Raw genomic sequence first — 23,297 nt, forward strand, 5'->3', positions numbered from 1 at the left:
CTATAAGATGATATGAATACCTGGATCGCAATGTATTTACATACATGGATACGAATTGTACATATATTATATATATTTCTCTCGGTACAACTAAGACAGGAAATTCAAATCTATATCTTCGGATCACCAACACATAGTGTATATATGATACAATATTTACATTTGGTGTGGCAATGCCCTTATATATTACTAGTAAATCCCTACCAAAAGCAGCTTCATCTATGAGAGTATAACTGAAGTTGCCCTGAGGTAGAAAGCGGGAAATTTGAATTTTGGAAGATTTTTTTCATATTTTTTTATTTTTGCGATTCATTAATAGAACGTAAATATAAGCGATAAACTGCCTAGATGCGGCAGACCTACTGGTATAACTGCCACATGTGTCACAGACAAACAATCATGGTGCGCTAGCGCGCACCATTCAGTTTGTCTGTGACACATGTGGCAGTTACACCAGTAGGTCTGCCGCATCTAGGCAGTTTATTGCTTAATTGTGCTAATAAATAGATATATAACTTAGCAACACAAATGACGAAGGAAGACAACTTTTGGACTCGATATATATATACATTTCCAAACCCAACCTATAAATTGACCTATTACATAATTCTAGTCCTAGAACAGAGGTACGTAGCTGTGTATTTTTTCGATTTCTGTGATTTTCATATTTTACATAGAAAAAAATCTTCAGTTTCACTTTCATTTTGTGTAGCATTTTTCTGTTTCCAAACATTTCATAATCGCTTAGGCATGTTTCAATCAAATAACTTGGGGTTATATCAACATTACATTTCATTAAAGACGTCTAAATAGGTAAAATGAAAAATATGAATTGGATGTGGTATATTCGCTGTGTGAGGATTAGTAATACAATATGTACGTATCGAAACAATATATAGGGGTTGTCTTGATCTGTATAATAATTACTTCAACTGTCGATGGGTTGCATTAATTAAACAATACTAAAACAATGATGAATAACAGTTGGGTTTGCATTAACACGGCATGAATGAATAGCCTACATGTAAACATTCAAAGAATAATGAAATATTCACGAGGAAAACAATATACCGTATCACTGAGAGTGAATATTATCAGAGACATATATAGATATATATATAGATCTATGTCTCTGATATTATAAATACTATCAAAATTTGATTTTTGTTTGTTTGTTGTTTTTTTTTTTCTCAAATATTAAATCTTGTTACTTTACAACATCTACTCATTTGCAGAACAAGACACCTCAAACACAAACGTTAGTGCCCATTCTAGCATCACATACATTATATATCGCACGTGATACAATTATAGGATAATATATGCATACGCACTAGCTGTACGTGTACACAGTCATTCATACTCACATTTACAAATAAACGCACCTTCATAATACACACAGTAAAACGCAATTGACATTTAAAAAACACATTATTGGAAGTTACATTAAAATATGTTTTGTAAAACATTATGGATAGTAGAAATAATTAACTTGTGACGGTACTGTACAGTATAGAGTCTGGTTAATTTTTGTTTTCTGAATACAACAGTGTGATTTATCTATTCATTGTTGATAAATGAAAAAAAAACGTGTTGGGTCCATAATCAAACTACTGTAGAATAGTTGTCTATGTTTGCTATAAGATAACGGCGCTCCTATAAAATAGTACGTCTACATAACCATAATTCAAAACGTCTGTGGTAAGTACACCACACTGTCAAGCAAGTAACGTGAAGTCTCGAGATAGACGAGATGTTTGTTCTTCCGCCTGCGCATGCGTCACTTGTCCTAACAACCTGTCAACAAAATTTACCTCTATTTTTACAGGAGCTAAGAGCACACGACTTCGGTAAGTTTTTTGTCTATTTCCGAATAATATGTGTAATATCTTTATTTGTTTTCCTAAATTCCTATACTTATTTAATGTTTGTTGATAAAGACTGTCTATGAATGGGTTTCAGGGCGGATATACTAGGTCGGCAATCTTATTCGACCCAACCGAGTGATTGTCATCACCAAAACATATTCTGTCTGGAAGCGTGGTGCGTTCATGTGTTTTCATTGGACAATGTACTACATGCTATCTTAATTTAACCGAAATCGTTATTTAATTAGTTATCTGTTTTCTTTAAAACGGCACAGTCAGTGTCATATGGTTACGATGGATTAGGCCTAGAGTCCCCGAATCTAATCTACCTATAGCGATATATTGTACAGTCAGTAGACATGCAGTGGTAGTTGCCTAAATCAAATTACAATATGTCATTCGTGAGTGCTCTGTCGACTGCTCCACTACTTTATTGATATCTCTAGAAGACAATTTTATCGTCGTGTTAGTCACGTTAATGGTTATATAGCTGAACCATAGGCCTTTTTATCATATCTTAATTCTCCGTCTACCATTATATATAATGCACAGAAATTTTAATTAAATTGCATAATGTATTCACTCCATCTTAAACTCACTACTGAAAATAGTCACTGTTAACTTCACTATTTACTCTACTAAAATGATTATAGCAGAACTGAACTCTACAGCGGCCAGGTATAGATTACATATCATCGCAACATATGTAAATTACATGTACATCCAGGGTTTGAGTAGAACTGCTCTGGTCGATGCATTTTCTCTCTCCTATGACATCATTGCAGGCATCAAAATGCTGATTCTGTACTGACTAGCAGGTTTAATTTCTGATTGTGCATTCACAAAATATCAATCACAAAATTAACGGAAAGTAATTTTATTTTCCATCATTGGCTGCATGTGTAACAGAGGGCATATAATGAATTTAATTTAAATCACTGCTTCCGCTAAGGATCGAACCCAGCACCTCTTGCTTAGAAGTCCTATGCTCAACCGATTGAGCTTAAGAGAAGATCTCTCTAGTCAAGCGGTGTATTGCGTCTTATATTTATAAAGGTTACACGAGAACACCTCTACTGACATAGTTAATTGAAAAGATAAGTTGTGTGGAAATGGTTAGCGAACATGTTTGACAATTTGATTAAAGAAATACAAACTTTGTCTGATCCGATTTCATCAATATATGCCTAACTTATGAAAATTCCTTCACTTGGAAGTTTTCCAGGGAAAATGCAGTCAGGTAAACTGCATTTTGTGAGCGAGCCTACATGTATGTACAAATACTCGTCAGAGTCGTTCATTGTTGTTTAGGTCAGTGTGAAGATGTACAGCAGGGGGGTGACAGGCCTAAGTGCCTACAGTCGTGAAAGTAACGAAAGAAGACCGAGGAAAAGCAACAGAGTACAAGTATGGGCAAGGATTCGACCAACTTCAGAATTCGCACACAACTGTTTAGAACTTAACCAGGATGGCAGAGTAAGTACAGATGATCACGATATTTTTGAAAGTAATACATAAATGATTCTCTACAACTATAAGTATTCCATAAATCAGGTAAAATTCTGGGCAGGGCTCAAAGTGGATATTTCTACTAGGTGGATTATTTTGTTACCAAGTCATAAAATCTCGGCGCCAATTGGAAAAGTTAGTCGCCTGGCCTAGTTGTCTTAAATAAAAAAAAAAATTCTTTAGATAAGTATAACATCTCTCTGTAACTTTTTTTATTGTGAACGTCATTTTAGCATTCAGACTGCAACCTTTGAAAGTTTAACCAAATCGCAAATTTACAGTTTATTTTAGTGACCATGCAGGCACCTTATAGGTCAATAACTGTTCACCAATGGTGAATTTAAGGTGCCATGGCCACTAAAACAGGTGTCACTTTGAGCCCTGCTGGGTCATGAATGTTGTGATAAAATTTCATTTTTTTGAAGAGGCCTGTAGGATTCCTCTATCAAAAAATGATCCCTTCATATATAGGCTTTTTTTTTATAACTCACTGATCCATGTGTAACAAATAGTCATTAGAATCTGATTTATTTTAGTGCCTAACTGGAGTCTTTCCAATATTCCAGCTTTTACCTCTAGATAGGCATGTGATATTGGATTTACAAGTGGAACTAAGAACAATGACTGTCTTACCCTTTCTGATATCTACTGGTATCAGATAAAATATCTCAGATATAACAGCACTACATATATATGCACTGCTGTTGGACTTCAGAACCAAACCTGCAGACAAAGCAATTTTGAATATGATAATTTCAGTTTCATTGCAAGACTTCAACAACATACACTTTTTGTATTATAGATTTACTATTATTTTCAGAGTATCAATGTGCATATGAGAAAAGATGGGAGGAAAGGAGTTGTCAACAATCAGATTCTGGATTGGTCATTTAGACTAGATGGCATATTTCACAATTCCAGTCAGGACCATGTCTTTGGTAATGTGGCATCTGAATTTGTCACGTCGGCATTAGACGGATACAATGGTAAGTATATACTCATATACTCAAAAAATGTTTGAAAAAAGCAAATAGTTTGAGTTTGGTATATGATATTGACATGCCTATAGTTTATAATTTTGACATATATATGATATTGACATGTCTATGGTACAGTTGTGTGATCGCACAACGTTCCAAAAACATCGTGCAGACATCGTGCGCACAAATGTGCGATGTAAACCGCACAGCTAACGATAGGTTTATAGATATTACGAAATAACTAGTTATACGAAATTTCAAATAACTATATTAAACATATATACAAAAAAAAAAAAAAATGATGATATAAGATGGTCGCTATTATATATACGTGCTGCGTAACAATTTTTTTCATTCATGGAACATGTGTGACCTGTTAATTTTTGCCATTTTAGTACCGTCATTTTGTCTCGCAAGTATTTGTGATGTTTTCGACGGCCTGGTGATACATCTACATGTACATGTACCAGAATGGTAGACAGACTCCACTACGATTATTTATCTTATTGAATACATAAATTACATATGATATGTATTTTCAAAAAAAAAAAAAAAAAAATGTTTCTATTCTTTTATCTGTTGTTTAGTTCTACATGTAAATAGCCTGTATATAATCTCGCCGAGCTACACATTTCTTCGAATTTCCTAGGCCTAGAGGTGTCCTCAACGACTTCCGAGCAAATTATATAAAGTTCTTTGAAATAATTTAGAAAACTTATTTAAATATACATCGGTATTTAGTTTCATTCCTAATAAAATATTGCATATATTTCAACAAAAATATGGTAATTAGCTGCCTCGTAAAATGTTAATCGTAGTATTATATCTTTTACAATCGTTCCACACGTTTAAAAAATTAGAAGTTGCATTCCTCATTTTATATCTACCACGATACCTATCGCACATGTACCGTTCCAATCGCCCATCGTGCGCACATTTTCCTGCACGATCCGTATCGCACATATCGCACATCGATCGCACATCGTGGAACGTTGTGCGATCACATAACTGTATATGATATTGACATGCTTATGGTATATGATATTGACATGCTTATGGTATATGGTATTGACAAGTCTATGGTATATGATATTGACATGCCTATGGTATATGATATTGACCTGCCTATGGTATATGATATTGACATGCCTATGGTATATGATATTGACATGCCAATGGTATATGATATTGACATGCCTATGGTATATGATATTGACATGCCTATGGTATATGATATTGACCTGCCTATGGTATATGATATTGACATGCCTATGGTATATGATATTGACATGCCTATGGTATATGATATTGACATGCCTATGGTATATGATATTGACATGCCAATGGTATATGATATTGACATGCCTATGGTATATGATATTGGCATGATGATGGTGTATGATATTGACATGTTTATGGTATATGATATTGACATGCCTGTGGTATATGATATTGACATGCCAATGGTATATGATATTGACATGATGATGGTATATGATATTGACATGCCTATGGTATATGATATTGACATGTCTATGGTATATGATATTGACATGTTTATGGTACATGTATATGATATTGACATGTTTATGGTACATGTATATGATATTGACATGCCTATGATATATGATATTGACATGATGATGGTATATGATATTGACATGCCTATGGTATATGATATTTACATGTCTATGGTATATGATATTGACATGCCTATGGTATATGATATTGACATGCCTATGATATATGATATTGACATGCCTATGGTATATGATATTTACATGTCTATGGTATATGATGTTGACATGCCTATGGTATATGATGTTGACATGCTTATGGTATATGATATAGACATGATGATGGTATATGATATTGACATGTTTATGGTACATGTATATGATATTGACATGTTTATAGTACATGTATATGATATTGACATGCCTATGATATATGATATTGACATGATGATGGTATATGATATTGACATGTCTATGGTATATGATATTGACATGCCTATGGTATATGATATTGACATGTCTATGGTATATGATATTGACATGCTTATGGTATATGATATTGACATGTCTATGGTATATGATATTGACATGCTTATGGTATATGATATTGACATGTCTATGGTATATGATATTGACATGCCTATGGTATATGATATTGACATGCCTATGGTATATGATATTGACATGCCTATGGTATATGATATTGACATGCCTATGGTATATGATATTGACAGGAACGGTGATGTGTTATGGACAGACAGGAGCTGGTAAGACTTTTACAATCACTGGTGCCACAGAAAACTACAAACAGAGGGGCATCGTGCCACGAGCCCTCTCTCAGCTCTTCAGGGAAATCGAGGAGAGGCCAGAATATGCCATCACTGTCAGGTTTGTATATATGTTGATCCTATTTTAAAATAAACTCAAACGATTTAAAAGAAAAATCATTATGAAATCCTCTGGGTTGGCCAGATGAGACAATGATTGTTAGAGTAAATTATGTTTTAATTCTCTGTTTCATATTCCAGGGTATCCTATTTAGAAATCTACAATGAGAATATGTTTGATCTCCTTTCAACCTTGCCTGAGTCCTGGAACAATGCTAACCCAGAACAGCAAATGGTTGTCGTGGAAAACCAAGATGGTGTCTTTGTGAAGGGCTTGTCACATCACATAGCTCAGAATGAAGAAGAGGCACTCAACTTTTTATTTGAGGTAATTAATGTTGATATTTCATATCAGTGCACCTCTGGCCAAGATGCTTGGATAACAGTTCAAATAGGAAGAATTCATCTATGTTTGTAAATTACCTTCTTATTTAGTCTTTAGGGCGATAATCATGCTAATTTGATCTTCATACACTACATGAAAAGATATATATATATGTCTATAGGAGAAAAGAAAAAACAATTATCCAAAAATATGCATCATATATAATATCATAATATACAGATTGTTTTTGTTTACTTGATTTTGCACTGTTACATAAACTTTGGTAAATTTGAAGTGAGATATTAAAATGTTGTTTTGTTTTTTTTTATCCCAGGGAGAAACCAACCGAGCTATTGCAGCACATTCCCTAAACAAACAATCGTCCCGGTCCCACTGTATATTTACTGTTTACATTGAGGTAAGATCTGGCTGGGCACCAATTAAACTTAATTTAAATGTCTGTTTCACAGGTAAACATCTCACAACATGACACTAGCATGCACAAGTTCTGAAATATGGTCCAAAATCATATAAATTTTCATCATTTCGGATCAAAATTGGAATTTTTTTTTAATTGAAAAAATTCCAAAGCCGTACTAATCTAATGCTCAAACAAAGCATAGAACATTACAAAAATGTGATACTATTTCTAACAATCAATTTTTTTTTTCACATCAGTAAAATGTGGTTGATTAATCATGATGTTTGTTGATGGTTGATGTTATCTGTCAAATGTATCCATTTGTAAGATGCAGCTTGATAATGGACTTAAAACCATGAAATTACAAAAACTTGTTTGGTCTGTCAAAGTTGGATAAGTATGTTGGAAACTGATATTGCCCATAGTCATTATTCATACAACTGCTTGTTGTTTTCTACTTCTTAAAGTCTCTGACTATGATTTGGTTCTGATGCCCATCATAAGTTTCCAGCCACCTTATCCTCTAGCTAACATTATTAGATTAGTTTTTGTTCTGGATCAACTAAAAATAATGTATAATGAGAATAATACAGACACTTTATTTATCTACATGTATTCATACCATCTATCAATTTTTAATCACTGTTAGAAACAAAGTCGTTAATCCTTAAATATTTAAAGAAAAAGATACACATGCAGTTTTTGAAAACATTTGTTTGTGTCCATATGTCTATTACTATGTACATGTATGTTTTTAAAAAATAAATTGAATGAGTAATACCAAGAAAACATTTTGAAATATGTTTATAGTAAAAGTGTAAATTAAATGATGCTTTTTTTTCCAGACACGATCGAGAGTTCAGTCCAATGCTCGGTACACAGTGTCCAAGTTAAACTTTGTGGATCTTGCAGGTTCAGAACGACTCGGAAAAACCAAGGTAGATATGGAGCCCTCATCTTAATCAAATAGAAATGTGTTTCCAAAATTAAGAAAAAATGTGAAAACACTATTATTTTTATATTTCGTAGTTGTGTGTTCCATGTCTCCAAGGGAAATTTTGAACATCAGGGGAGATAATTCAGGCATACTTGTATACACTACATTTTCTACAGTATTCAATGCTTGGTGGAAATAAAAGCATGTTCCAGCTTTCCTAAATATACAAACTTTCTTTGATAGCTCAATAATGGCTGTTGAATAGATAACACCACATTCGATTTTTCAGGTCAGCACAAAATTTGGTCAACATTAATTACTTTGATTAATTAATTAATTTGAGTTTAACTATAAACCGTTGTAGCCTTGTAAGATTGTTGGCTGTTTTGAAAAAAAAAATACAAAACATGTAACACGAGGAAGTTTTTGGATACACAGTGTATTGAAGTGCATTTTTTAAACTTCTTACATTTTTGAAGCACAAAAAAACATGTAGGTTTCTAATAGTAGACTTGTGTTTACATGCATCAATTAATCTAAGACATCAAATACTTTCACCATGATAATGTCACAGTTGGAACAACGGTCAAAGTATCTTAATGTACATTACAGTATGGAAGATTATAACTTTTGTTCCAACTTTGTCATTATTTAAAGCGCCGGAGCAGCAAACATTCATTATTGATTTCATAGATGGATTGTTAATACTTATTTTAGTAAATATTACAGAATGAAATCATATTGAAGGAAAATGTGTGTTCATTGTCCTTGTAAGGAATGAGGTACATGCCCAATTGTAAGTGAATTAGCTCTGGTAGATTAAATGAATTATTAAAATTTGTTGAAGATATTTAGATATTATTTCTAACAAATCAATACTGTTTACTATTACAGTCGGAAGGAAAGACCCAGCAGGAAGCCATGTATATCAACAAGTCTCTGACCTTTCTGGAACAAGTTATTGTTGCACTGGCCGACAGACGCCGTGAACACATCCCGTTCCGTCAGTCCAAACTCACGCACTGCCTGAAGGATTCCATTGGAGGGAGCTGTAACACGTTACTCATAGCTAATGTGTGGGGCGAATCGCCTCAACTTGAGGAAACAGTAAGTTAATCATGTTGTGACATTATTCAATTATCTGCACGTCATTTATACTACAACTGATTTAAGTATTAATTGAATTTTGTTTGTAGTGAGAAAAAATATGAAAAGGAAGTATTTTGCTTTATTTCAAGAAAACTAATGGAAGCTACCAAGCCAGTATTATTATTCTAAGATTAACATTTACTAAAAATAAGAGTTAGCACCAATTTCAGTCAAAGGGTAGATAAGTGGGGATGACATATTATGTATGGATACCAAATGGTATGTTGAACGATTTAATATGTCAGAAATAGTTTTCTAGATCTTCGTTTGTCTAGCAGTAAATAAAGAATCTACTCACTGAGACTTGAGTACAAATATTTTGTGCCTGAAAAACATACTTATAAATTAGATACTAGTTGATAGTGAAAGTATTGACATGAAACATCACTTTTTATATTAAATCATAATGCTGATTTTAACAGAAAATGAACTATTTCCTTCAAATTTCATCTTGACATAATAAATCAAACAGGCATTAACTAAAGGTACTGAGGTTTTTTCATATATGCTGACCCAGATATATTTTTCTGATCAATGTATACTTACACAATGGAATCTATACTACATCAATAATTTATATTGTATTGATTTTCCACCTTGTGGCTTTCATCACTGATCTTTGTGCACTAGTATGGATTACCTGTGAATGCCTATACCACATCTGTCTGTACCACACACTTATACTGGGGCTAGTTTTATCAAAATTCCTTAACTTTAGGAAACTCCTTAACTTGAAATTTCTGTAATGCTTTCATATGATTTTTTTTTAACATTACCTGGTAATTAAGGAATTTCCTTTAGTTATAGATCATTAGAAACAGGGCTAGATATAAAATAAGTTAAATCCAGAACTGGGAGTGGTTTTAACACATACATAACATTCCTTATGGTTGAAAAACAAAGTTCCCATCTACGCGGACAGGAATTATTTCAAATGTTTACATTCATCTCTAAATTTGATGAAATTACCATGACATTGATGATGAATTCAACATAACCCCTAAATTTACATTTAGCTTTTAAAAAGCATTGATATAACATCAAATATTTCAAATTACAAACTCTATAAATCATTTGATAATTTTACTACAAAACATCAGCATGAAAAATTCTAATAAAATATATTGAGAATTTGAAATAAATTATCTATGAACTTATTTAATTCTTATCCTTTTTAAGTGTTTACCTCAAATTAAAGTCTTTTTGATATCTATATTTCAGTTTATGAAATATTAGGAAACGTGTGAAGAAATATAATAGCTATTTTGACTATCTTTAATAGGAAAAATCAGAAAGTAGACATATTGTTTCAGTTTTCAATAACTAAAGCTACATTGTAACTGTTAAATGAGAAACACACAGAAACAGCTGCCACATGTGATTTATATCTTTCTCTGACAATCCTTAGTTACAATATGAATTATAGATCCCTTGGGACTCTGCATTGAGCTTTGGTTGAGGATCCTTGATATTTAACGAATTGTTGGGCAGCCTCTTTAAATATTTCATGAGCACTGTCTAGCATTTACCTGATCTTGAAACATTAGATTGCAAACACACAAACCCTATAATTGGTAATGGAATATTCCATCTCTTTGACGTAAGCCAGGCTATTGATTTATACAGGTGGAATTTCATTAAGATATTGTACATTGTCAGTTCCTGCAATTGTTGACTCAGATATCTTCGGTTAATGAACATCAGCAATCAAAGCCATGTTGTCATGGATACAGTACCCAGTACAAACAGAACCACAACATAGCAGTTTATCAGACAAGATAAACAATATTATAGACACAGTCGGATATAATTCACAAACATTCAGTGATCTATGATGATTTTCTATTTGATTATTGGGATTTTCTCTTCAATTGGAACTCAATACTGTACAGAGTTTATAGTACCTGTCAATCATAGGATTTTGAAAGGTAATTAAAGAATTTCTGAAGGAAAATTGAATAGATTACTTAAGATGATGGTTTTATATATATAGCTGTAGATGTGTTTCACTGGTCAGATTAACACTTAATGAAACATTACACTTTGTGTGTTCTAGGTATCTACATTACGATTCGCCACCAGGATGATGTGTGTTGCGAGTGAACCTTCCATCAACGAGGTGTATGACCCAGCCGTAAGTATGATCTTAATTGAATCACAGCATTGAATTGATGAAGATGACTTCTACAGAAAAATCACCTGAATAGGATAGCATGTTGTACTTCTCAATGTTGGTAACAATTAATTACGGGCCTGACTTAAACGATTACCGTAAAAACTCGTATCATTTGGGCAGGTACTTTTTGGGGCTAAAAATGCAGAAAAAAACCTTCTATCCATGTGTATGATGGGGAGAATAGAGACAATTAAGCCACACTCATAGTGTTAAATAGGCTTATTACCCTAATTATATTGCAGCAATTGACAGATAAGAGGCGATGATTTCTCAATCAAACAAAAGAATTCAGTTTATAATTGGCCTAGCCCCATGGAGAATGAGATGAAAGTATCAGTAAGCCGATCATCATGGCAAACTTTTAAACAAAACAATTAATAGGCTGATTTTTATACCCCCGCAACAAAGTTCGGGGGTATACTGGAATCAGGTTGTCCTTCCATCCGTCTGTCTGTAGACACATTTTGTCCGACAACTCCTCCTAAACCAAAATTAAGGTTGCTATGGCAACTGGTCACTATAAACAGGCTTTCCGATTAGAACCATAACTTTAAGTTTGTCCGGACAACTCCTCCTAAACCGAAGGGCTGATTTCAATGAAGCTTCAAACAAATATAGAGGACCATGTGTAGATGTGCATGCCACTTTCTTTTTCTCAAAATTATGGTTGCTATGGCAACTGGTCACTATGAACATGTTTTCCGATAAGAACCATAACCTTAAGTTTGCCTCCTAAACCAAATGGCCGATTTCAATGAAACTTCACACAAATATAGAGGACCATGTATTGATGTGCATGCCACTTTCTTTTTCTCAAAATTATTTGGTTGCTATGGCAACTGATCACTATGAACAGGTTTTCCGATAAGAACCATAAGTTTAAGTTTGCTGCCTAAACCGAAGGGCTGATTTCAATGAAACATCACACAAATATAGAGGAACATGTGAAGATGTGCATGCCACTTTCTTTTTCTCAAAATTATGGTTGCTATGGCAACTGGTCACTATAAACAGGTTTTCCGATAAGATTCATAACTTTAAGTTTGTCCGGACAACTCCTCCTAAACCGAAGGGCCGATTTCAATGAAACTTCACACAAATATAGAGGACCATATGTATAGATGTGCATGTCACTTTCTTTTTCTCAAAATTATGGTTGCTATGGCAACTGGTCACTATAAACAGGTTTTCCAATAAGAGCCATAACTTTAAGTTTGTCCGGACAACTCCTAAACTGAAGGGCCGATTTCAATGAAACTTCACACAAATATAGAGGACCATGTATAGATGTGCATGCCACTTTCTTTTTCTCAAAATTATGGTTGCTATGGCAACTGGTCACTATATTACTGGGTTATCTTAGTTAGCCTGTATTTCCAGTTCCAACCATTCCAATTCACCATTGACTCATGCAGATTGCGGGGGTATTACCCGGTAGTCAGCCATCCTGGCGACAGTTCTAGTTTTATCAGTTTGTTAATGGTAAAACTGCTGGAATGTATACCTCCTTTTCATTAGGAACTTATTAGTGAAAATGTTCACTTAAGACCTTATATGGCTCTGTTGCTTACATATATCAAATTATTGTACTAGTTTAATAAACTCAATATTACATAGCCCCTCATGTGTTTTGATTTGTCCTTTAAATTAACATACATTTTGTTTTTATTTTAGGTGTTGGTTAAGAAGCTTCAGAAAGAAATACAGTATCTTAAGAATGAGTTAGCTATGCATGATACCCTGGTAAGTATACACAGTGGAACAAATTACCGTCAGGACCATATTTTAAAACTGTATAACAAATTTCGGATATAGTGAGTTATTTTCTTGGGCTCAGTTGGATTTGTTAAAAAAAAGTTTTTATTTCATAAATATTTTGAATATGTATGTGTAATTTGCATTTCGATATTGGATTATATTGATATTGATTTAGTTAGGATAATGTCAGTTTAAGAACAGATTAAAATGATGTTCAAATTTATATATGGCACTGAGAAAATTTCAAATAAGACATTGAGTGATTTACCTTCAATGAATTTAGCTGCACTTAAAACCTTGATAAAGACCTATAAAAAACATGGATAAATACCTATAATTTAAAATAGAGATGAGTGACATTTACATTTGTAATCACCAGACAAACCGGACCCAGATCACGTATGAGCCACTGTCAGAACAACAGAGGTACGAGATTCGGCAGCAGATCAGGCGTTACTTAGAAGGCTCCCTTGAAGAGGTTGATGTAAGTGATTATAATTATGCCTTTATTAACGGTTCAAAACAAAACTTTTAAAACTATTTTGGTCTACTCTGATAAGAAATAAACAGGCAAATTCTAAAGGAATTGGAAAAGTTCATCTTAACAGGAGAAAAAATAATGAGGATTTCAACAAAGCTGCATGACTTCATTTCATGAGCAATTTGCATTTGGTGTACAATTGTACAATGTATAATGATTATTTTCATGAACCAATCAAATGCCATGTTACATCTCAGAAGCAGGGTTATCCTATGCATAGTCTATTCAATTTAAGAATTGAAATATCTTTGTGTTTTTCCAGATCGTAAATATCAGACAAATACAGGGAACTTTTGAAGGATTCAAAGACATATATCTGTAAGTTTTTTTTTTGTCTCGGTTTGTTTTTATATTGTTTTCTTATGTCAGAAATTGGAGTTTGTAGAGAAAATGTATTGTTTTAATTCTTCCTCGCTGATAAGAATACATTAATACTACAGGGTGCTATATATGTTTGAGATAATGAAGCTCTGATTTCTGAAATAGAATCTATATAAAGCTCTGCTGTGTATATGGAGTTATTGTCCCTTGTTAATTTTTCCAGAGTGAAGATTTTGTCCATTGCTAGTTAGTTATGGATTCAGTAAGAAATTTCCTACAGTTAAACATATATACATGTAGTCTGAAGCCCAACAAAGTCGATATCAAGGGCATGATTTCTAAACATACAGATGATATGCATACAGTCATTATCATTTATCAAAATCATATTCATGTATGTATTATCCACGGCCTGTTGTGTGTTTCAGACAAATGGAGAGGGATGTAGAGGAGAGGTTGAGACAGAAGTTTACCCTTATAGACAGGACTGACCCTGCCGCTATAGCTGCTGCTCAACAGGTAAGTTTTCTATAGTAAGGGGCCTAGCTTGTGCTAATCAGGGCAACCTCTCAGGGTGAGGTGTATATAGTAAGGGGCCTAACTTGTGCTAATCAGGGTAACCTCTCAGGGTGAGGTGTATAGGTTTTCTATAGTGAGGCGCCTAGCTTGTGCTAATCAGGGCAACCTCTCAGGGTGAGGTGTATAGGTTTTCTATAGTGAGGCGCCTAGCTTGTGCTAATCAGGGCAACCTCTCAGGGTGAGTTATATATAGTAAGGGGCCTAACTTGTGCTAATCAGGGCAACCTCTCAGGGTGAGTTATATATAGTAAGGGGCCTAACTTGTGCTAATCAGGGCAACCTCTCAGGGTGAGTTATATATAGTAAGGGGCCTAACTTGTGCTAATCAGGACACCCTCTCATGGCGAGGTGTATAGGTTTTCTATAGTAAGGGGCCTAGCTTGTGCTAATCAGGACACCCTCTCATGGCGAGGTGTATAGGTTTTCTATAGTAAGGGGCCTAACTTGTGCTAATCAGGGCAACCTCTCATGGCGAGGTGTATAGGTTTTCTATAGTAAGGGGCCTAACTTGTGCTAATCAGGGCAACCTCTCAGGGTGAGGTGTATATAGTAAGGCGCCTAACTTGTGCTAATCAGGGCAACCTCTCATGGTGAGGTGTATTACTTGCATTTCAGGGCAACCTCTAATTTGAAAGGGTAAACTGGTGCTTCAGGGAAACCAATCATGATAATTAAATGGTATTGCTGGTAGCCCATATCAACCTCTCATACTTAAGGGTATAAAAGACACAAAGGATGCTTATTTATTGAGGACAATTCACTAATTAAACCATAATCAAGTCTGATATTATGAATGTCACAAGATTCCTCTGTATTATTTGTGTAGGCGGGTGTGGCGATAACAGACGATGGGACATTGGTTGGAGAACCAGACGGCCAGGGATTCGGGGTCGGCATGGCTCCCAAAGTGGCTAAAGCTGATCCCTCATCTGTTGTTCAACTCAAAAAGAAGGAACGGGAAAAGGACAGGAAGAGTCGTACTGGACGAGACACGAAAAGGTGACTGTTATTACCTACTCATTAAATCATATTTCTGTCCAGACATGATTCGGAGTTTAATTGAATGATCACTTTACAAGGTTTTGTATATATATTTAATCTGAGTATTCACAGTCGATACTTTAATCATATAGCATATCATGATACTACTATGAATAGCAAGTGACATTCTCCAATGCCTAACAGACATGTAACAAGGTCAAAGGTCACTTATCCTCACACTACCAGGTTCAACAGTTCAACATCATAGCAAGTGTAAATGATATAAAATCTGTAGATTTACATTGATGTGTAGACAATTCCTTTAAATGTTGATGATGAAATTGAATAGAAGTATTTTATGATATTTCTTCTCAATTTTCTTTACAGTCCTGTGGGAGGAAAAAGCATCAGTAGCCCCTCACAGAGTGCCAAGGGGGAGAGGGACATCAAATCACCTCATCCCTCTGAGCGAGAGAAGAGAGACGACCGAGATGGAGAAGTCCCCACCCCCACCAGTATCTCGGGTGTGTCCAGAGCCGATAAGATCCTCACTAGTACCCCACCTCCCAGGACAGAGGCCTTTGAGGAGTTCAAGGCTGACCGCGGCAGTGAGATCAACCGGGTGCTAGTAGAAAATAAACGTAAGTCTCAGCTGAATTCACTGATGTAGTAACCGAACTTGTCATGGTAGATGTCAATCACATCATGTACTGCAGATACTAAGTTCAAATGTATTTGAGAAAAAAATTATCCTGGTTGAAAATTTGAAGTCTGTATATATTTGAAAATGAAATTTGAATAAAGTTTTCTGTTAAAATTTTCAGAAATTCTGAATTCCAAGAAGCAATCTTATGCAGAGTTAGCAAGACAGGTGAATTCAAACAAGATTGAGATAGATAAGACACGAGATCGATTGGAGAGGTATCGAACCGAGAGGGAAGATAATGGTAAGTTGTCTCCCCTTAGTAATTTCCCTCCCTTCAATGTCTTTCAGGGGTGATTGTCAAAAAGTTGAATTAATGCTTAAACTAATATATTATTTTGTCACTTGTACAAGCATTAAAGTGAAACTTGGTTATGAGAAAACCACTTGAAGTGAAGCCAAGCATTCTGTGATTTAGACCTACAGGTTTACCTGGAGTTTATATACTTATCTATATATATAGACAAGTAAATTGTCAAATTTTCGAGGCAATCTGCCCCTTATCAAGACACAAGTAAATTACAACCGATCACATATAGACATAGAACATGGAACAGTTACACGAATATAGTGGGTATAAACAACGAAAAATATCGTTATGTTGTGAAAACAATCCACTTCGTTGATAATTAATTCGCAGAGGGCCTATTATTCTTTTAATTATAAATCATTATATATGCTAATATATATAACATTGTAACACAACTGGCAAAGGAAGACAATTTTATAACTTGTGCCCTTATGGTCCTGGAACTCATAATCTACAGCACCTAATTACCTAGCCAGAAATACCCCCAGCTTATACCACTGTGCCACATCCATGTTTTAAAAAAGAATGTTTCAATGGCACAACGATGGTCAGCCAGATCTATCTGTTAATTGTTATTGTCTTAAGATCTCCTAGTAAAAAGTCAATCAAGAACAATTGATGTTCAGAGGTTTTACCAACAAATCTCACACCTCACCATGAGAGGTTGCCCTGATTAGACCAAGTAAGGCCCTTACCATAGAAAACTTAACCTGTTTGACATATATTGTATCTATGTTGTAGGACCACAGTATAATGAGGAGGGTGATGTTATTATCAGTGAGGAGGAGTTCTTTGAGATCAAACGTCTCAAAGATTTCAAATTGCAATACAAGAATGATTTTGAAGAACTGAAAAATCTTAAAGCAGAAGTACAGTATTGCCAAAAACTGGTGGAACAATGTCGACAGCGTCTGGTAAATGGTGAGTGTCGTTGATTTATCCACAATGTAGTACCAACAACGCCTGGTACATGGTGTCTTTGATTCATCCTAAGGGTACTTTCAACAATGGCTGTGCATGGTTATAGTGCTGATTTGTTTGGACAAACTTTTCCAAAAAGAATGCATTAAAACAAATTTGTGAGCTGAGTGACACATTTAGAAATTAGCACCATTTCAGTCAAAAATAAACATATTTTGATCAAAGACAAGTAAATTTGGTTTGTGTTTCAGAGTTTGACAATTGGTACTCGGAAAGTTTCGTTGGTCCTTCTGACGAGGCCCAGACTAGCCAAGGCCACGGCCACGGCGTTCGACCTGGTGTACAGCTACCCTTCAATCCTACCACAATCGTAAGTCTACAGTCCCTCACTTAATTATCATCTATAGCAATGATGGAAATCTAAATTTAAGAGAATTTTTGTTGTTGTTTTTTTTTGACGAAATTATTTTTTATTAACATGCAGAAAAATGTACATATCTGCATGCTCATGTGTACATTCTAAGAGTTGTGGAAAACACTGGTGCATGAATTTTTTTTTATATTATACCCATTAAATTGTCCAGTGAAAAGAAGGAAACAATAGAAATCTTTAATTTTTCTGTAAAACAATCTTGATTGAACTTCGTTGATTGCAAGTTTAAAAATCACTCCAGAGTGTATAGGCCCTGGTAATTTTGAATTATCTAATAAGAGCTAATAATGAATTGTAAAGAGATATAACTGGAGTACAGATATTTAATTATCAGATATTGAATATACTTATATTATTGCAACCTCTCTCGACCACCCAAAATCCAGTGAGGCACAATATGCTCATAGATTATCATAGAATAATGAGAATTAATTGCACAACACCAGTAGAAAAAATGTTGTACATGTATTCAAATATAAATTTGTATAACTTCAGTTTTATGATACTTGGCTGCTGTACTTATATTTCCAAACAGATTTCAAAATTGAGATATAAAATTCCAACAGAAATTCCGGTGATTTGCATGCTTTAGCTACATATTGATGACCTGATAATGTCATGACAATGTATGGGTACAAAAACATAATATTGATTGAATATGAATTATCTCCCCTGATACAGCCTGAAGATGAACATGAGAAGTTTGACCGCCTTCAGATGGAGCTACTGATGAATAATCCAGACTCTGCAGCCTTCTATAACGCTCAGATGAGGACCCAGCGCAGGGTTGGTTGATTTTCATTTATCTTCATAAAAATTTATCAGATTGTTTAGTCAGATATATTTAATTTTCATTTACTTTGAACTTTTAATTCAATCATCATTTCACTTATAAAAATGACGTGATTCTCAAACTTTCTCCAGCTTAGATTGATAAAGAAACAACTCTGAATGTTATACACTTTTATATGAAAAAGCTGATACAAAATTCAATAATTAATTGAAAAGGCAATGTTGAAGAAAACCTTTAAAAAAAGACATCTTTATTGGTTCTATTAAGATTTGAAACTTAAAAATCTGATCTTTCTCTGTGAACATGTCTGAAATGTAAGGATAAATAATTCTTAATTGAATATTTTTTCGAAGAAATATCATTTCATTTTTGTTATCTTTATTTGTAATTCAGAAAACTTATGAAACTGCGATGTCACAGCCACAGCCAAGCTTCAGAAAATCTCCCGGCACCCCAACCATGTCAATACGAAACAAACCACCAAACATGTTACAAGTGTCCATGGGATAAGATGTTAAAACTCTTCTGATTGGTCAATTTTAGAAACTCTTAACTTAACTTCTGTGATCATGATTTTGATTGGTTGTGGAATGCAATGTGAGCCCAGCAGTGCTGCTTGGATCAAACATTCTGTGACTAGTGTACATTTGTAAGATTAGTAAGGTCAGCATTCTGTGACAAGTGTAAATTTGTAAGAATAGCGAGTTACACTTCAGGCACTGTGATAAGTATCAAGCATGAACACTTTCAAAAACCTCTACCTAAAGTAGCTAGATAAAGTCAGCATTATGTGAGTTCATATATGAATATATGTCTTACTCATAAATACAACCCAACACTATAGATATATGCTTGAGGTAATTTCTGGATACAAATAATTAAGATTGTCACACTGCTGGTAGAAATCAAGACGTGCCTTTCTCAAGTGTAGATCTTTATTTACATCCAAGTTACTTAAAAAAAATATGATTGAAATAAGAATCCGCTTGTTTACTTATCTATGAAGTTGTCACTTTCTATTTGCAAGTGTGCTCACGAATATTTATCAGATTTAAACCTGCTTTGGTGTAAATTCTGTATTGTGGCACACTCTTTGATAAAAAATATCATGATTTTTAATTTTTGTTTTTTCTTAAATGTCACCAAATAGTGTTTTTAAAGAGATCTGATATGGACAGTATTCAAAAGTAGGACATTTAAGTTTCATTTTGTTTTTTATACTTGTTAATATTTAACCACTGTATATAGTTTTATCCCGTAAATATGAACTTCATGTACAAGGCTGTAAATACCTATTCAATTTTAAACAGTTGTATTCAAAAAGGACATTTTTGTTAATGTTGTTTAAATTTCAACAGAAAGGAGACCTGTGAAGATTTGCTTATGGATATATATATTTATATGAATGATCACAATTAGTAAATATTGGTAATTAGAATAATAGATTATATACTGCATTATTCCAGATATTTTGCACAAAATACCTATATTTCTTTAGGTAAATTCTATCAACTGTTTTTGGCTTCTAAATCAGTTCAAATTAAGTTGAATGAGCCAATATCTTTAAATATTTTTGTCTTTATTGCATTCAAAAATGAAAAATAAAAAAGAATTTGGAACTACAGCATTTGGTACATACGTGTATATACAGGAATATTGAACATGTCTCTCTGTAAGTATCAGTAGTATGATTACTATATTGTATGTAAATAACGGCAAACCAAGGTAATGGTATTTATTGAAGTAGCTTCTAATTCTTAATTTTTGTTTACAGGTCCAAGATAACTGTACATCATAATATTTGTTGGCTACTCAACATGTTTTTTCCTTTCGTTTTATATTTGAAATATATAATGAATGTATATTTTTTGTACTTTCATTTCATATTGGAAATACATTGATATACATTTAGTGTATCATTACATTTTTTATCAAATTTGTATGAACAGAGATGTATTGCCTATTTTGAAGGCATTGAATATGTTAAGTGTAAAATTGTATTTCGTTAAGTGGATTTTTTTTTTCATGAAAATTAGTAATGAAAATGAGTTGATAATTTATCAATATAAAAACAAATATACAGTTTTTAATGGGGGGAATAACTTTCAAGGAAGAATAAAGACTATTTTTCTATTGATCTTGAATGACAGATTGGTGTAGCTGTTCCAACTATTATATTATGTGATATACTCTGTTAAACCCGTCTGTGGATACTGTGTATATGTGGACACTTCATATACACCACTGGAATTTATTATCAGTTTACATCCTAATTGTCAAGGTGACATTGAATGAAATAATATAACTATACTGATGTGTTTGTGTTTTGTGTTTTCATACACAGACGTTGACTTTATAAAAGCAGTACTCACTGCTGTCTCCAGAAACATTTGGTAAAGTATTCACATGGATGTTTCTGGTAAAGTTACAAAAGCTTTCATTTGATGGGGATGGATCTGTTTGTCTGGAGGTCCACGATATGTAGACAGAGATCCCCTGTTATTGCCATCTGGTGCAGTTTTTTCATACAACACCGGTATTCATGATCTAATTCTCTTTAATCTGTACGGGTTGAACATAGTTCAGTTGTTAAATGTAATATCTGTATACAGGTTACTGTATGAACTGTTCAACACACACACACACAAAACGAATGGCTTAATACAAAGTGTTGCAATGGGATCAGCGGTCTCTCAATATTCTCACAGTAAAGGACACTGAAGAAGAGCACTAATTCTGTACCCCCGGGGGGAGGGGGTTATAGAGATATAGTGAGATACAGTGGGCATTATTCTTAGTTGTCCCCTGAACAGAAGAAGACATTTATCTACCCCCAACCCCTACTAGGAGCCTACCATTAGTCCACTCTTAAGGCATGTAGAAATTCCAGCAGGCATGAACTACCCACTCAGGTGTGTGTTTTATATGCGATGTCATGGAGCGACCCGAAGGAAAAGCACTTAAACTGAGGTTGATGAAGCAGTTGAGGTCGTTTATAAATAGATAACACATTTTAATTAAGTGTCTAATTTTTGACATGTCTCGTGACTGGAAGTTTTGTTAATATTGCAGAAAATACACAATTTACTGGTAATGCTTAATTATGTCTAAAATCCAATTTTTTTTACCCTTTATCCATTTTTTTAAGAAGTACATACTGTATTTTTATGAGGTGTCATTACATTTCGTTTGATGACGTCATATTTCATGGGACTGTATCATAAAAATCTACATGAACAAGAAAAACAAAGTTATTATATTACAACCTGAAAAAAACTGAGCTCTGCTCTTTACCACTATATAATGAATACAAAGGTGTCATTTTTACCGAATTTTAATCTACCCCGCCCCCCTCCAACACACACACACTCACCCCCTTAAATTAGACATTCCTTCATTTTAAGACATTCATTGATTTTAAGACATTCCTTAACTTAAAAACATTCCTTAATTTAAAGACATTCATTAACTTAAAGACATTCATTAGCTTAAATACATTCCTTAATTTAAAGACATTCATTTACTTAGACATTCCTTAACTTAAAGACATTCATTAGCTTAAAGACATTCCTTAACTTAAAGACATTCATTTACTTAGACATTCCTTAACTTAAAGACATTCATTAGCTTAAAGACATTCATTAATTTAAAGACATTCATTTACTTAGACATTCCTTAATTTAAAGACATTCATTAACTTTGACATTCCTTAACTAAAAGACATTCCTTAACTTAAAGACATTCATTAATTTAAAGACATTCCTCAGCTTAAAGACACCATTTGCTTAAAAACATTCATTAATTTAAAGACATTCATTAACTTAGACATTCCTTAACTTAAAGACATTCATTAATTTAAGGACACCATTAGCTTAAAAACATTCCTTAATTCAAAGACATCCCTTAACTTAAAGACATCCACTAACTTATGGACATTCCTAAACTTAAAGTCATTCCTTAATTTTAATACATTCCTTAACTTAGATATTCCTTAACTTACAGACATTCCTTAATTTTAATACATTCCTTAACTTACTGACATTCACTAACTTACAGACATTCACTAACTTAAAGACATTCATTAACTCAAAGACATTCATTAACTTAAAGAAAACAGGTCGTTTTTGCTTATCTTAACCAAGGCCAGTCTGAGCTGTACTAAATTGATAGTGCAATAATGATTAAATC

General features: G+C 33.7%; 1 protein-coding gene across 1 annotated transcript; it reads left to right on the forward strand.

Moving 5' to 3' along the window:
- The first annotated feature begins 1,739 nt into the window (after positions 1-1,739).
- Positions 1,740-21,419, forward strand: LOC117317634 (kinesin-like protein KIF9). Its single transcript, XM_033872488.1, has 20 exons — positions 1,740-1,850; positions 3,180-3,344; positions 4,198-4,363; positions 6,609-6,762; positions 6,903-7,089; positions 7,421-7,504; positions 8,353-8,445; positions 9,339-9,551; positions 11,650-11,727; positions 13,444-13,512; positions 13,907-14,011; positions 14,331-14,386; positions 14,818-14,908; positions 15,795-15,967; positions 16,337-16,590; positions 16,774-16,896; positions 17,704-17,883; positions 18,135-18,253; positions 18,998-19,102; positions 19,503-21,419. The coding sequence occupies exons 2-20, from the start codon at positions 3,192-3,194 to the stop codon at positions 19,617-19,619; spliced, it is 2,520 nt and encodes an 839-aa protein (XP_033728379.1). The 5' UTR covers positions 1,740-1,850; positions 3,180-3,191; the 3' UTR covers positions 19,620-21,419.
- The last annotated feature ends 1,878 nt before the right edge of the window (positions 21,420-23,297 follow it).

This window comes from Pecten maximus, chromosome 19 (genome assembly GCF_902652985.1).
Source record: "Pecten maximus chromosome 19, xPecMax1.1, whole genome shotgun sequence".
Lineage (NCBI taxonomy): Eukaryota > Metazoa > Mollusca > Bivalvia > Pectinida > Pectinidae > Pecten > Pecten maximus.

Excerpts from the sequence above, each read along its gene's own strand:
- LOC117317634 (XM_033872488.1), top strand. The coding sequence starts at position 3,192 with ATGTACAGCAGGGGGGTGACAGGCCTAAGTGCCTACAGTCGTGAAAGT. Across the intron at positions 17,884-18,134 it reads TCGACAGCGTCTGGTAAATG|AGTTTGACAATTGGTACTCG; the intron begins GTGAGTGTCGTT and ends TTTGTGTTTCAG. Across the intron at positions 18,254-18,997 it reads CCTTCAATCCTACCACAATC|CCTGAAGATGAACATGAGAA; the intron begins GTAAGTCTACAG and ends CCCCTGATACAG.